Genomic DNA, 13,646 nt, shown 5'->3' with positions numbered 1-13,646 from the left:
ATAAATGTATTACTTCTCTGAACAGGAAATCTTCAATGTTATTTTTCATGCAGATTGTTTTGCAAAAGCACCACAGAGGTATTACTATGCATTTGTGGGAGACCCTTTTGAATTGGCATGTGAGCCAGAGAATCTCACTAATGACAATTCCATGCCCAATGAAAGTGAATCATTATGGTACAGACGAGACAAGGAAGTAAATTCTGAAAAAATAAATGGCTGGAATGAAGTTATTAATCAGAGAGGAAGGAACTTCTCATTTTCATCAATCAGCAGTGCTGATACTGGCATTTATCTCTGTTTTCTCAGGTATGGGAATTAATCTTAAAATTCAGATGTCCAACCCATTAATACTCACTAATGGATGTATTACATTTGGTTATAAAACATATTTTCTGAGCATTACAAAGCAATTGCAATTTATATAATACCAAGTGGGGGCTCAAATATATGTTGGGGAAATTAAATGCAATCGGGGACCTTACTCATTAGTGATGATTTCACAGGTGTGTTCCTGTTTGCAGCCTGCACGAATTATCAACAAAACATTCCCTAGAGGGATGGGACTATGAATGGACAGAGAATAATCAAACATCATGTCCATAAAGAGCTAATGAGGAGTTTGTTGGGAGTTTTCCAGAGGTTTGGAAAAGCAACTGGAGCAATTTACAGAGCATATGTTGGCTGGAATGAAAGTTTTAACAATGGAGGAAAGTTTTCTAGCTTTTTTTCATGTGAATAGGGGTTGAGGTAGAATTATCAAACCATAGACCTCAATATTTACTGATGCCTGATCTTGGAGCGATAGGTGGGAGAGACCTTATGGTCCAGAAACTTGGAAGTGCCCGTTTTCCCAAACACACAATTCTAGGGTATTTTGACCTTTTTTTTTGCCAGGACTCACCCCGCCCCCAATAACCAGACAGATTGGCAGTCTGTCCATCTACCTGACAAGAGAAAGGGTTGCAGGTAGGTTTTGTGGCAGTGCTGTGGGGAGAGGATGAAGAGATGGGAGGTGAGAAGACATTGTGGATTTTGGGGGGCGGTAAGCAGACATCATGGAATTTGGGTGCAGAGATATTGCAGGTTTGGGGGGACAGAAGACAGCCAGAGATTGGGGAAGTGGAGAATTGTGGAGTTGGGGGGAATGGAGACATTGCAGAGTTGGGGGTGTGTGAAGACATCATAGAGTTTGGGTGAACAGAACTATTACAGGATGGGGGAGCAGGGAGAAGGGTCAGGCAGGTTGCAGACTCAAGGACGTTTACACTATTATCTTGGTGGACTTGGAAGAAACACTCCTCCTGGCGCAAAAGCTGTGCTATAAAGACATTTGCCTTATGGATGCAGCCCTTTCAGCCTCCTTTTACTGGTTGAGTATCCCAAGGACTAGGAAGCATGGTCGATGTGAGTTAAAATAGAAACTTCGTTAAATGGAGATACATAGCCCCCTAATAAGGTTTTGATGCCTGCCACACCTCTCTTCCTGCCTTATAATGTTCCTGTCAAACATCTTAAGATGTTTTATTACATTAAAGATGCTTTATAAATGCAAGTTGTTGTAAATGGAAATAGATAAGTTCAAGACCTGCTTGGGTTCAGACATGAAATTTTTAACATTTTGGGTGGAACATTCCGAGGCAAGGGGAGGTGAGTTTGTGTGTGTGTGGGGAGTTAAATTCTCTATAAGTGGCATCAGGTTGGGACTCTGTCATCATCCAGTCCTTTTACAGATATTATCGAAGTGGGTTTGTAGGGAAGAGGGGAGCCCCTTTGGAGCTGTTGGGTAAGTAATTGTTACATGCAATAGGTCATTAACTGTTGGTTAACCGACCATTCCAGGTTTACAGCCAGTGCGTCTATTTCCCAAGTTGACAACAGCTCCAAGGGTCAACCAGCTAGGCCCACAGCAGGGAGTTTCTTCAGTGAAATTGACAGGCTGGGAATGCTTTGCTCAGTGAAACTGAAGAGATCCAGCCATGGCCAGGTGAGAGACTGTGCTTACAGCACCCCTTCTCTGAGAGTGCTTTCACTGCTTGACAGGTGATTGCCAACTTCATGAAGTCAGTTCATGTGTTTTGCACTTCATTCACCTTCAGCTGCACTTCCCTGCTGTCAGCCTTCACCATGGCATTGGGGCAGTTTATATACCTCTGCCTTGCACTCCACAGGGCGAAGAGGATGGCTATATAAATCCAACTCCAACCCCCCCCCAACCAATACACATGGGCCGGGATTTTCCAAGCCTGCCGGCATCGGGCGTGCTCGGTGGCATGAGCAGACAAAATGGCATGATTGGTTTTACACCGGTGTGAAATCAATTCGCAATCGTCTGCTCAGCATGCCGATGGTGGGCCGCGTTCCTGCCATTGGGCATCGGGAACCTCATTGTAATACATCAGCATATCATTGTTAGGTCTGCCCGCCAGAATTGTTGACCCCCTCCCGCTGGATCGTCCGTCCACGTTGGCGGGAAAACATGTCGACGTGCTTCACAACAGCACATAAGCAACATGCACTTGGCAGCCTTCACTTTGCTCGGGCCTTCAAGGTTTGTTTGCCTACCTTGCTTCGGTCAGCACTTGCAGTCATCAGAGCTAGGCTTCACAGACTCACGGCAGGTCTCTGCCTACCACATCATCCATATGTAGGTGGCTATACTAGGGAAGGAGGGTATCCCAGGGTGTGTGTTTGGGGGGCACATGTTGATCTGTGCAAGTGGCCTCAAGATGGTGAGGGCTGAGGAGGCAGTCTCCAGAGGAATGAGGCCATATGGAGATGTGAGGGTGTGTGTGTGAGAATAGGTGGTGATGTCCCTTGAGCTGGCAGTGAGTGAGATGCCAGTGAATGTGTGATGGGCTTGAGTGTGTGAGTTTAAAGTGATGAGATGGTTGTCATACCCTGGCTGCACAAATGAGATCATTCAAGCGCTATCTGCATTGAATGGCCAACCTCTTCTGTGCAGCATTGGCACTGATCACCACTGCCAAGGCCTACCAAGCCATTGTGGTAATGTTGCTGACCCTCCTGCAGCCAGACTGGGGGTAGAGGACATCACAGTGGGCCTCCATGTCGTCCAAAGGGTGCTCGAGGGTTGCAGTCTTCTTGCCTTTTGGGACCATGTCTTCTTTGCTGCCGTCCTGGGCTGGAAGCACTGAGTGCAGCTGTACTTTAAACGTGGTGCCTGGCGTGATGAAGCGGCAAGGTGACAGCCCATCATGGAAATGGCGTGTTTCCTGGGAATGTGTAAGTAATGTTTGGGACAATATGGCGTGAAAACCCGCCTTTGCAGCCGACTGGTAAAACATTATATTACGCAACTGCTACCGCACTTAGTGCAAATCTGGGATGATTTGGCTCATGGTCTACAGGCAGTGGATTAGATCTCTCGACACGTCAGTGCCCCTGGAGGAACAGGCTCTCATGCAGGTCATTGCTGATATCTGTAGCCTTCTGGTACAAGACCTCCTTCCATGGTGAGCGAGCACTGCAAGTGGCCTGCAAGCTGACTGTTACTGGAGGGCACCACCCACCAGGTCTCTAATTCTCCCCAAAGCTGTGCCCTCTCTTCTCCCTGCAAGAAGAGAAAGCAGCGAGTGTTAGAAATAGCTTTTGTGAAGAGGTAGAAAGAACAACATTTGTGGAGGTGACTGTAAGAGATGGGCATGAGATAGCACAAAAGTGCACGTGTTCAGATGGGGATGTGAGGAGGTCCCTTGAGAAAGAAAAATGAATGAAGCTGCAAGGTGTGTTAATCTACGGAGTTCTGATCAGCAGAATGTTGGGGAAGTCAAAATGTGGTGGCTTATACCTGAAAGTGTTATGCCACTCACTTTTCACATTCTTCTGATGTCCTGGATCCTCTTGGTGCACCGTCTCCACGATGAAGGACCCCACTCCTGCTGCTGACTTCCTTGGCTGTTTCCATGTACGTCTGCTTGGTTGCCCTCTTCCTCCTGTCTTTGGGAGAGTTCCTACAGCAGTACCTCCAGGTGAGAGTGAGAGTCTCAGGGGCTAGCCTTCTCAGTTCTCCTCTCCATTGCTGCAGGAATCCATGTCAAGTTCAGCCTTTCTGCCCATGCTGGGATCCCTTTAATTAGAAATCTTTCCTTTGTCAGAATTGGTGCATCATCCTGCCTGCCCTATTGTAGTTAATTACTCACTAACTGTGTTACACAAGAATGAAATATGCCACAGCACTGTTAGCAATGAGTCAGATAATCTGATTCATTGATGAAAGCTGAAAGACCAAGCCTGTCAGTGAGAGCTGGGATCCTTCCCACTTTGCTCAGGATAATTGCACCTAACTGGTAGGTTGGCCCTGGCTGGAGAAGCAGCAGGAAGCTTACTGCTGCAGGTATGCTGTGCACTCACTTCTGGTTAAAGTCCAATAGCAACCCTATGCACACTCGAGGGTCACTAAACCTTGGCTCTTGCTAACCTGCACCCAATTTCTCAGGGTTTAGGGAAGTAGGATGTGCCCCTACAAAGGGGCCTACTCTCCAAATCAAACAGTTGGACAGTCTATATTCCTGGACAATTGGATTCCTCAGCAGTTTGAGAACTCTTATGTATAGTGATGGGTTTCTGCGTATGTCAGACACTCAAATGATTGGTGAAAAAATAAGAAATTGTTTATACTGATTAAGAAACTAAAAAAAAATTCCAAAAACAGCATAATACTTTGTCTAAACAAAAGCAGAAAATGCTGGATTCATACAGATTCGAAACGTTAACTCTGTTTTTCTCTCCACAGATGCTGTTAGACCTGCTGAGTTTTTCCTACATTTTCTGTTTTTGTTTCAGATTTCAAGCATCCGCAGTATTTTGCTTTTATTATTATTATACTTTGTCTCTTTGCTGAAATTTATTTGTGTTTAATCAACAGAAATACTGGACTTTGCTTTAAGGTTTATATATTAGTTGTACAAACAGGCTGTCAAGATGCTGGAAATTGTGACGTTCTCCTAATTCAGAGGACTGCAGACATAATATCATGTCCAGGAATTCAACATTTCAATGCTTCAGCAAGCTTTCCTGTAAAATGGTACAAGGTAAGTCATTTTTTTTTCATTCATGGGATGTGAGCTTCGCTAGCTGGGCCAGCATTTATTGCCCATCCCTAGTTGCCCTTGAGAAGGTGGCGGTGAGTTGCCTTCTTGAACAACTGCAGTCCGTGTGGTGTAGGTACACCCACAGTGCTGTTAGGTAGGGAGTTCCAGGATTTTGGCCCAGCAACAGTGAAGGAATGGCGATATACTTCCAAGTCTGGATGATTTGTGGCTTGGAGGGGAACGTCCAGGTGGTGGTGTTCCCATCTATCTGCTGCCCTTGTCCTTCTAGGTGGTAGTGGTCGTGGGTTGGAAGGTGCTGTTTAAAGAGGCTGCATCTGGAATATATGAAAAATATAATGTATTCCGATTATAAATGACTAGGTCTTGTGGGAAGATCTGAGGATGAATTTAGATTTTTGGGGCAGGAATTCAGAGAACTTAAAACTCAACCCAATTAAACAAAATTAAAGTGTAGAGTTTGGAACACTGGCTAGAAATTAAGAGATTTGTTTGGCTCCAGTTGCTGAAAATAATGTAGGAAATTCAAAACAGAATGTTAGTTGTTGATTAGTTTTGCAAGAAGAGATATATGGTATTAAGTAATCTCGGCTAGATTAGAAATGCAGCAGTATAATTGACCTTCCTGGATTAAAGAAGGGGAAAGGGTTCAAGCTTAATACTATCCAATAACTTCTACTGAAAAGTACAATACAGGATCAGGATCTGCTGTGATGGTTGAAAAACCTGGTACCATTCATTGCCAGGGTCATGATATACATTTGGATAAAGTACTGGATGGCTGTTAATGCCTGTGGAATTATATTTCAGCATGATTTGTCTTCCTGAATGGAGGGAGGAAAATTAGGCAGGAAGCATTGGCAGGACTTTGGGGTTTGGGTCAGTACCCCAATGTCAGGATCAAATGGGGGTCACAACCCTGCACTGTGTAGGAAACAAACAGTCACCTGACAGCAATTTTCCCCAAATTGGCCAATTAATGGCCAGACGGCTAGTTTGCCATCGAATTAAGGACGGTGCTTGGGCTCTTGCAGTTGGAAGGCCAATAGTGGCCCTCCAGCTTGGAAGAAACTTCAGCCTGCCATTGCAGGTAAGGGAGAGAGATCGTGAGGCACCTTTTCAGCAACTATTAAAAGTTTTTTTTAAAAATGGACACAGCTGCTAAGCAGCCATTGTGGAGGGTGTACCCTATCACAGGGCTGCGTGTGACTGCAACTATAGCCCAGCAGGTAGGCAGGGCCTGAAACTTTGCCTTGAAAGCTGCCACCAACATACCCCCATCCACCTGCCCCCGCACCCCAGGCACTGAAGCGAGCCGCTGGGAGGCTGCATCCAGGCAGCTGGCCTAGTCCCCAAAGCCTCGAGTGGGCCCACAAAGACTGGAAAAAAAATGACAGTTGACTTCTGACAATTGGCCTTAATAGGCTATTTACCCACTTTAATTGGTTACCCGCTGCTTGCGGGCGTTTGGCCCTTATGCATCGGATCCAGTTTCCAAGTAAATGATCTGGGAGTGGGATTATGCTGGCAAATTAGCACGCCGACCAGTGGTGCAAATTTATAGCACCTGCCCACCTCCATACGTGTCCCCACGAAAATTCTGCCCCATAGAGGATTCAACTGCACAGAAGCAGAATGAACGCTGTCTTGCCACAAGCAGTTATAAATTCTCCTGCAGTTTATGTTGGAAATTACAGTAGTAGGCATTTGAAAATAAAAAAAAGTATCCTGCCAATTAGCATGTTGAAGCCCACCGTTCTTCATTTATGAGCAGGCATTTAGTGGTAACCATTTAAAACAACTCCAGTCTTAACTAAACTACTAAACACCAGATGCCGAATGATCTTAGGTAAAGCTTGAGTACAAATAACTGGAAAGTCAATATTTGACTAAAGGTAGCAAAATGAATGCAGGAATCAAAATGATTGTTTGGGAATTAACACCACTGGATGAGAAAGTGAGCCAGAATGTGTGGTGCATAGCTCTGTGCAGTATTTCAGGACATTCACCAGTCTGAGTAGCAAGACAAATGGGCCCCAAGACTTTCCCCAACCCTGACTGCTGACTGACACACTCTGGCCCTGATCAAGTCTCTGTTCTCAGCTCTCCACTCCTCCCTCCCACTTGCTGCTACAAACCCGACCAACTGACTGGAACCAGCCCTGCTCCTTTTGTGCTCCTACTTGCTGGCCAGGCTGTCACTCAGGTTGGCTGTCTGCTGGGAGACGGCAGCATTTTATTTAACGCCACATTCCCAGTCTTGCTGGGTTTGCCGTTCACACCCCCATTCCTCCACATCCTTCCTACCTTCCCATTAATATCGGGGCCATGGTTTCAGTAACCAATCCAACCATTGCGAAAAAACAGATCAAAGATAAATGTTGGTCGAGCAATACCCAACTGTTGAGAGCAATATTTCTGTCAATTGTCTATATAGGTCATAGGATGCACTCAATGAGCAATTCTGCCATATAATGCTGCACAGCATGCTTAAACATCAGTGCCAAAATAACATTCCCTGTTCATGACCTTTCCCACTTTTCAAAGAACATCTTTGTATGAAAATATAAGGTTTAACACAAGATTTAAGCACAGGGAATGCACAAAAGTTCCAGCATATTTATTGCATTTATAGGTTTGATGCTGATAAAATAAGTATTCATGTAAAAGCTTGTCTTAAAGAAATGAACATTTTCACAATGGACGATTTTTGCTCATCACTCCAATACACAGAAAACCCATTGAGAGCTCACCCCTGACCCGAAGAGTTCCAAGCTGGCTCGCCATTTACCTTTTGCCAGTCAGGGATTTGTGAATGTGAGGAATGACACCACCACCAGCAATGGTAGCTTTGATTAAAGAATCCAACTCTTCAAGTTGCAAGTGGTGAGAGGTAATGTGCTCTCCAAGTCCTGGACAGATCTGCTGCAAATCTCGTGGCTGAACTTGTCCTATTCAAACACACGAACTGGACCTTTCCACTCAATCAGCTTGGCCCTGTCCACAGCAGCAACCTTCTTTCCTGCAACCACAGCGGTTCTGCTGCTCCTGGCCACACTGCAGCCAGCTCCTTGTGGCCCTGCTGCCTCTCTCCCCTCCTCGTTCCTCCTGGTCCCCGGCTCCCGCCTCAACCCATGCTCAGGGCTCTGGCTCTGCCTCCAGAAGACGCCGCTATCTCTATCGAAGGACCCACAAGGGCCGAACAATTCCTCTCCCTGGTGCTCTCCCCCGCCATCACCAGCTGCCGGCTGGGACCCGGTCGATCGCTGCCATGGCAACCATGAGGCCAGGTGCAAGTTGGGGAGATAGCACAACCGTCCCGTTACCAAGGGAATTTTGTTTTCTGTTGTCTGGAAAACAAACTGAATCCTGAAATAATTTTACTGATGACCCATTCCTCTACATTAAAACAATGATGATATATAAAAATACTTAATTGGCTGTAAAGCACTTAGGAATGTCCTGTGAGGTCATGAAAGGTGCTATATTAATGCAAGTTTTTTCTTCTTTCTTCCTGAGGGTTGAACATAGATCTCACAGGTAAAAGGGCACATATCCAATTTCTTTACAGGATGATAATGATAATTGCAAAATAATATATTAAAATATAACACTGTAGCCTCCTAAAATTTACCGTCCACTTTTATTTCCTTCAGAATAAGAAAATATTTGAAGAATATGTTGAACGAATTTCTCTCAAGATAAAAAATGGTCAAATCCATTTAAACACAATATATGAATCAGATTCTGGCAATTACACATGCACCTTTAATTTCATTGAAAATAACATCACGTGGATTGTGAAAAGAACATTTACAGTGAGAGTTGTAGGTAAGTGAAAATGCCAATAATCTTGAATTAATTTGTTATGTGCTTTTGTTGTTCTCTGAAGTAGTTTTAATGCACCTACCATTTCAAAAGCTCAGATTCTGTACTCATCATCCAAACTCAGACACTGGGTGAACAGAAACTATGGGTAGGATTTTTTGGATGGTGGGGTTTCCTGCCCTGGCCTCTCAAAGAATTGGTGGGGACCCATCCCTGCTGATACCAACTGCCCGCAACCATTTAATGTTCAATGGGGAAATCATTGGCTAAGGGCAAGACTTCTGCCCCATCTCGGGAGGAAGTCACACCTTAGAGAGCTGCCAGTCAATTGGATGGTCAGCAGCTCTGTAGCCCCAGCAGTGCCAGTTTCGAGCTGTGGCCAATGCTGGGACTACAGCCAGTTCCCAAAGAAGAGAAGCTAGTGGAGGCTGGGCTGAAGGTAGGTCCTGGGTATCGGCAGAGCCTGCCTGGTGTCGGGGTTGGGGAACTGTGTTTGAGAGGCCGTGTTTGAGAGTTAATGGTGGTATGGCCTTGGGGGGGGGGGGGCCTCCAATGGGCACAGGGACCCTCAAAGGAGTTACCCTGCCCCTTGCATGACACCAACCTGTGCAGCTACAGTTGCTGGGCTACCCACTTGGCATGGGCCACCCCTGCCACAGATAGAATAGTGGCAGGAGTGGGATGAAGCACTTGTGTGGCCATTAGTTAGCCACTTAAAGGTCTCCATAAGCCCAAAGGGCAGGCCAGATGCCTCTACCACCCTCGTAAAATGAGAGGCAGTTTGGGAGAAGGCGGGTTGGCAGTGCACATGCCACTCGCTGCATTTTACAAGCCCCTTCACCTTCAAACCCATGAGTGAGGAACCGTAAAATTTCACCCTATAAATTCAAATCCAATTCCAGTGTGAGTCAACACTTTGCGGAGAAAACAGAAAGGGAGGAAATCAGCAACAAAAATAGAAAATGCTGGAAAAACTCATCAGGTCTAACAGCATCTGTGGAGAGAAAGACAGAGTTAATGTTTCGAGTCCGTATGACTCTTCTTCAGAGCTGTTTTTGTTTCAGATTTCCAGCATCTGCAGTATTTTGCTTTTATTTTAGGAAATCAAGTAATATGTTTTTAAAATATGAAGATTGATTCAACTTATGAGGAAAAGCCTTCCAATTCTCCACAACCCTTTCAATATTTATTGAGCACAGTGGAGTTTCTATTGTGAAGCTATATTCTCATGTGTTAAGTACAGTGTAGATTTGTTAACTGTTCCTGTCTTAGCTGATCCTGAAGGCTATTTGTTGTGAAGCACAACATACGCTTCTTTAGTCTTTGAGTTGCAGTTATGAAAGGGATTGGACAAGAAAGGAAACCAAGACCTTTGAGCTACATCTTCTCCAACAGGTATAAAGCTTAAGTCCTCTTAATTTTGAGAAGCAGACCTTTTTGCACTTGAGAGAAATGCTTAACTTCCTGGCAATCCAGGATACAGTAGTCACTACTAACTACTCGATTAGGACACAGTTGCAAGTCTAAAAATAAAATGAGAATCAATGTTCAGTCCATGAACTCGAAGACTGAGACCAGCTCAACAAAATTTCATTATTCCGTCATTGCATCATCAACTATTAGGCACAGTGTTATGTCAATAAGACATGAAAATAAATAAAAACTGTATGTATCAAAACTTTATTCTTTTTTGCTATTTTAAATTTTTTATACTTCTGCTGAACCACAAAATGGCTGCTACAGATCACATGATTTAAAAGATTGGCCATCTATTCTGGAAGCTACCAACAGAAATTACAAGGACAAGAGTTCCACTCTCATCCTTGTGAATCTCACACCCCATTAGAAGGCCACATTATAATCATGAAACTAGATGACTAACAGATGAACTGACTCCCCCAGCTGGGATGATAATAAAGACAGAGACATTGAAACTTGTTACACCTGAAGAAGTGTTAACAGCCACCATTTCGCTCCTAAGGGAAACAATGGATTTTGGCCAGAAGCACAGAAACTGCTTGCAAGGCTGCCATTAATTCATTAATGGACCACATCACATGAACCCATGCTTCTAGCCTTTTAGATCATTTTACTATTACATTTCTAGTCTCACTGCTCGGACTGCTGATTTAATGCCAGCTAGAAAGAACTCCAGCAGCTCCCGGCTAACCAAACAGCCAGCCACCATCTCTTAACTCCACAAAGGATGTTTAATTTTAAAAGTCCCTGATCCAAGTGGTCAAGTGGTCTAAGCACAGAAACTCCATCATGCTGCATCGCCATTCATTTCAAGGACTCTTGTGTTGCTCCAACCAGAAACTCACCTGGACTGAACTCTGCCATGATTAATTTTAGTCACAGACCTCCATGTCCAATTCTTATCTATTCTCTGAACAAGTGAGACTCTGCACCAGGAGCAGAGTCTTTGAAAAGCTGCCCTCTTCCTCGTTTAGTTTGGACTGGAATTAGCTGAAAAAAGCACGAATGGTATGTAGGATAAAAAATATTGCCAGGACCATTTGCCGAAGTTATTGAATAGCATAAGGGCCAAAATTTAATCCTGGTGTGTGCAGTTTGCCAAACTCCAAGCTCCTCTAAATGGGTAACCTGCTGGAAGGTAATACCAAGTGAGAGGGTTTTCCCCCACATTATTCCTCTTTATGTGGACATGGCACCTTCATGGTGTTTGATACTGTTATGAAATCACACTTTATATCAAAAAATGATTTTTGAATTTATTGGCTGCAAGCCCCTAATTGCTTTTTTTAGAGAAGACTAAAGCCATATTCCATTGGCTTAGAGTCACAGTCAAAGATTGCTGGAGATTTCCATCACTTCTACATTCCAAAATCATTGAAATAGAGACAACAAGTGTAATCTTCCAGTTCCGCCTCGTGCGAGAAGCTTGGAGGGCAGGGGATCTTAATTTAACAGGAGGCCAAAAATCAGATTCCCAATGGCACGATGAACTTTTGCAATTAAGTTACAAGGTGGGTTGAGCTGCCTGGCAAACAGTGTTGGGAAGCTCTTTTGCATGTATTTGCATACTCATTAAAAGGCCAGATAACCAGAATTTAAGGGGAGGTGATGGCATAGTGGTATTGTCACTGGAATAATAATCCAGAGACCCAGGGGTAACGCTCTGGGTAACTGGGTTTGAATCCCACCATGGCAGATGGTGGAATTTGAATTCAATAAAAATTTAGAATTAAAAAAGTCGATGATGACCACGAAACCATTGTTGATTGTTGGAAAAACCCATCGGGTTCACTAATGTCCTTTACGGAAGGAAATCTGCTGTCCTTACCTGGTCTGGCCTATATGTGACTCCAGACCCACAGCAATGTGGTTGGCTCTTAAATACTCTTAAATGTATCAAACCACTACAAAGTCTCAAAAAAGGAATGAAACCGGACGGACCACCCAACTGACCACCTGTCGATCCTGCAAAGTCCTCCTTACCAACATCTCGGGGCTAGAGCCAAAATTGAGCGAGCTGACTCATAGACTAGTTAAGCAACCGCCTGACATATTCATCCTCACGGAATCATATCTCACAGATAATGTCCCAGACACCACCATCAGAGGTGGTGGCACAGTGGTATACAGTCAGGAGGGAGTTGCCCTGGGAGTCCTCAACATCGACTCCAGACCCCATGAAGTCTCATGGCATCAGGTCAAACATGGCCAAGGAAACCTCCTGCTGAGTACCACGTACCGCCCTCCCTCAGCTGATGAATCAGTACTCCTCCATGTTGAACACCACTTGGAGGAAGCACTGAGGGTGGCAAGGGCACAGAATGTACTCTGGGTGGGGGAATTCAATGTCCATCACCAAGTGTGGCTTGGTAGCATCACTACTGACCGAGCTGGCCGAGTCCTAAATGGCATAGCTGCTAGACTGGGTCTGCGGCAGGAGGTGAGGGAACCAAAAGATAAAAAAACATATTTGACCTCATCCTCACCAACCTGTCTGCTGCAGATTTATCTGTCCATGACAGTATCTGCAGGAGTGACCACTGCACAGTCATTGTGGAGATGAAGTCCCTCCTTCACATTGAGGATACCCTCCATCGTGTTGTGTGGCACTAACACCGTGCCAAATGGGATAGATTTTGAAAGGATCTAGCAACTCAAGACTGGTCATCCATGAGGCACTGTGGGCCATTGGCAGCAACAGAATTGTACTCGAACACAATCTATAACCTCATAGCCCGGTATATCCCCCACTCTACCATTACCATCAAGCCAGGGAATCAACCCTGGATCAATGAAGAGTGCAGGAGGGCATGCCAGGAGCAGCACCAGGCATACCTAAAAATGAGGTGTCGACCTAGTGAAGGTATAACACAAGACAATTTGCATGCCAAACAGCATAAGCAGCAAATGATAGGCAGAGCTAAGCGATCCCACAACCAATGTATCAGATCTAAGCTCTGCAGTCCTGCCACTTCCAGTTATGAACGGTAGTGGACAATTAAACGACTCACTGGAGGAAGAGGCTCCACAAATATCCCCATCCTCAATGACAGAGGAGCCCAACACATCAGTGCAAAAGATAAGGATAAAGCATTTGCTACGTTCTTCAGCCAGAGGTGCTGAGTAGATGATCCATCTCGGCCTCCTCCAGAGGTACCCAGCATCACAGGTGCTAGTCTTCAGCCAATTCAATTCACTCCATGTGATATCAAGAAACGGCTGAAGTCACTGGATACTGCAAAGGCTATGGGCCCTGACAATATTCTG

At 44.8% G+C, this 13,646-nt stretch overlaps 1 protein-coding gene across 1 annotated transcript in view; it reads left to right on the top strand.

The window, feature by feature from the left end:
- Nucleotides 1–13,646, top strand: part of LOC144682838 (interleukin-18 receptor accessory protein-like) — a 69,574-nt gene that overhangs the window by 7,149 nt on the left and 48,779 nt on the right. Inside the window, exons 3-5 of the mRNA XM_078545623.1 lie at nucleotides 54–309; nucleotides 4,889–5,054; nucleotides 8,729–8,903. Of these exons, the coding sequence (XP_078401749.1) occupies nucleotides 54–309; nucleotides 4,889–5,054; nucleotides 8,729–8,903 (597 nt within the window). The remainder of the gene's footprint in view (nucleotides 1–53; nucleotides 310–4,888; nucleotides 5,055–8,728; nucleotides 8,904–13,646) is intronic.

This window comes from Cetorhinus maximus, chromosome 7 (assembly GCF_964194155.1).
Source record: "Cetorhinus maximus chromosome 7, sCetMax3.hap1.1, whole genome shotgun sequence".
Lineage (NCBI taxonomy): Eukaryota > Metazoa > Chordata > Chondrichthyes > Lamniformes > Cetorhinidae > Cetorhinus > Cetorhinus maximus.
The sequence above is the reverse complement of the archived record's forward strand: the minus strand, read 5'-3'. Positions and strand labels throughout refer to the sequence as shown.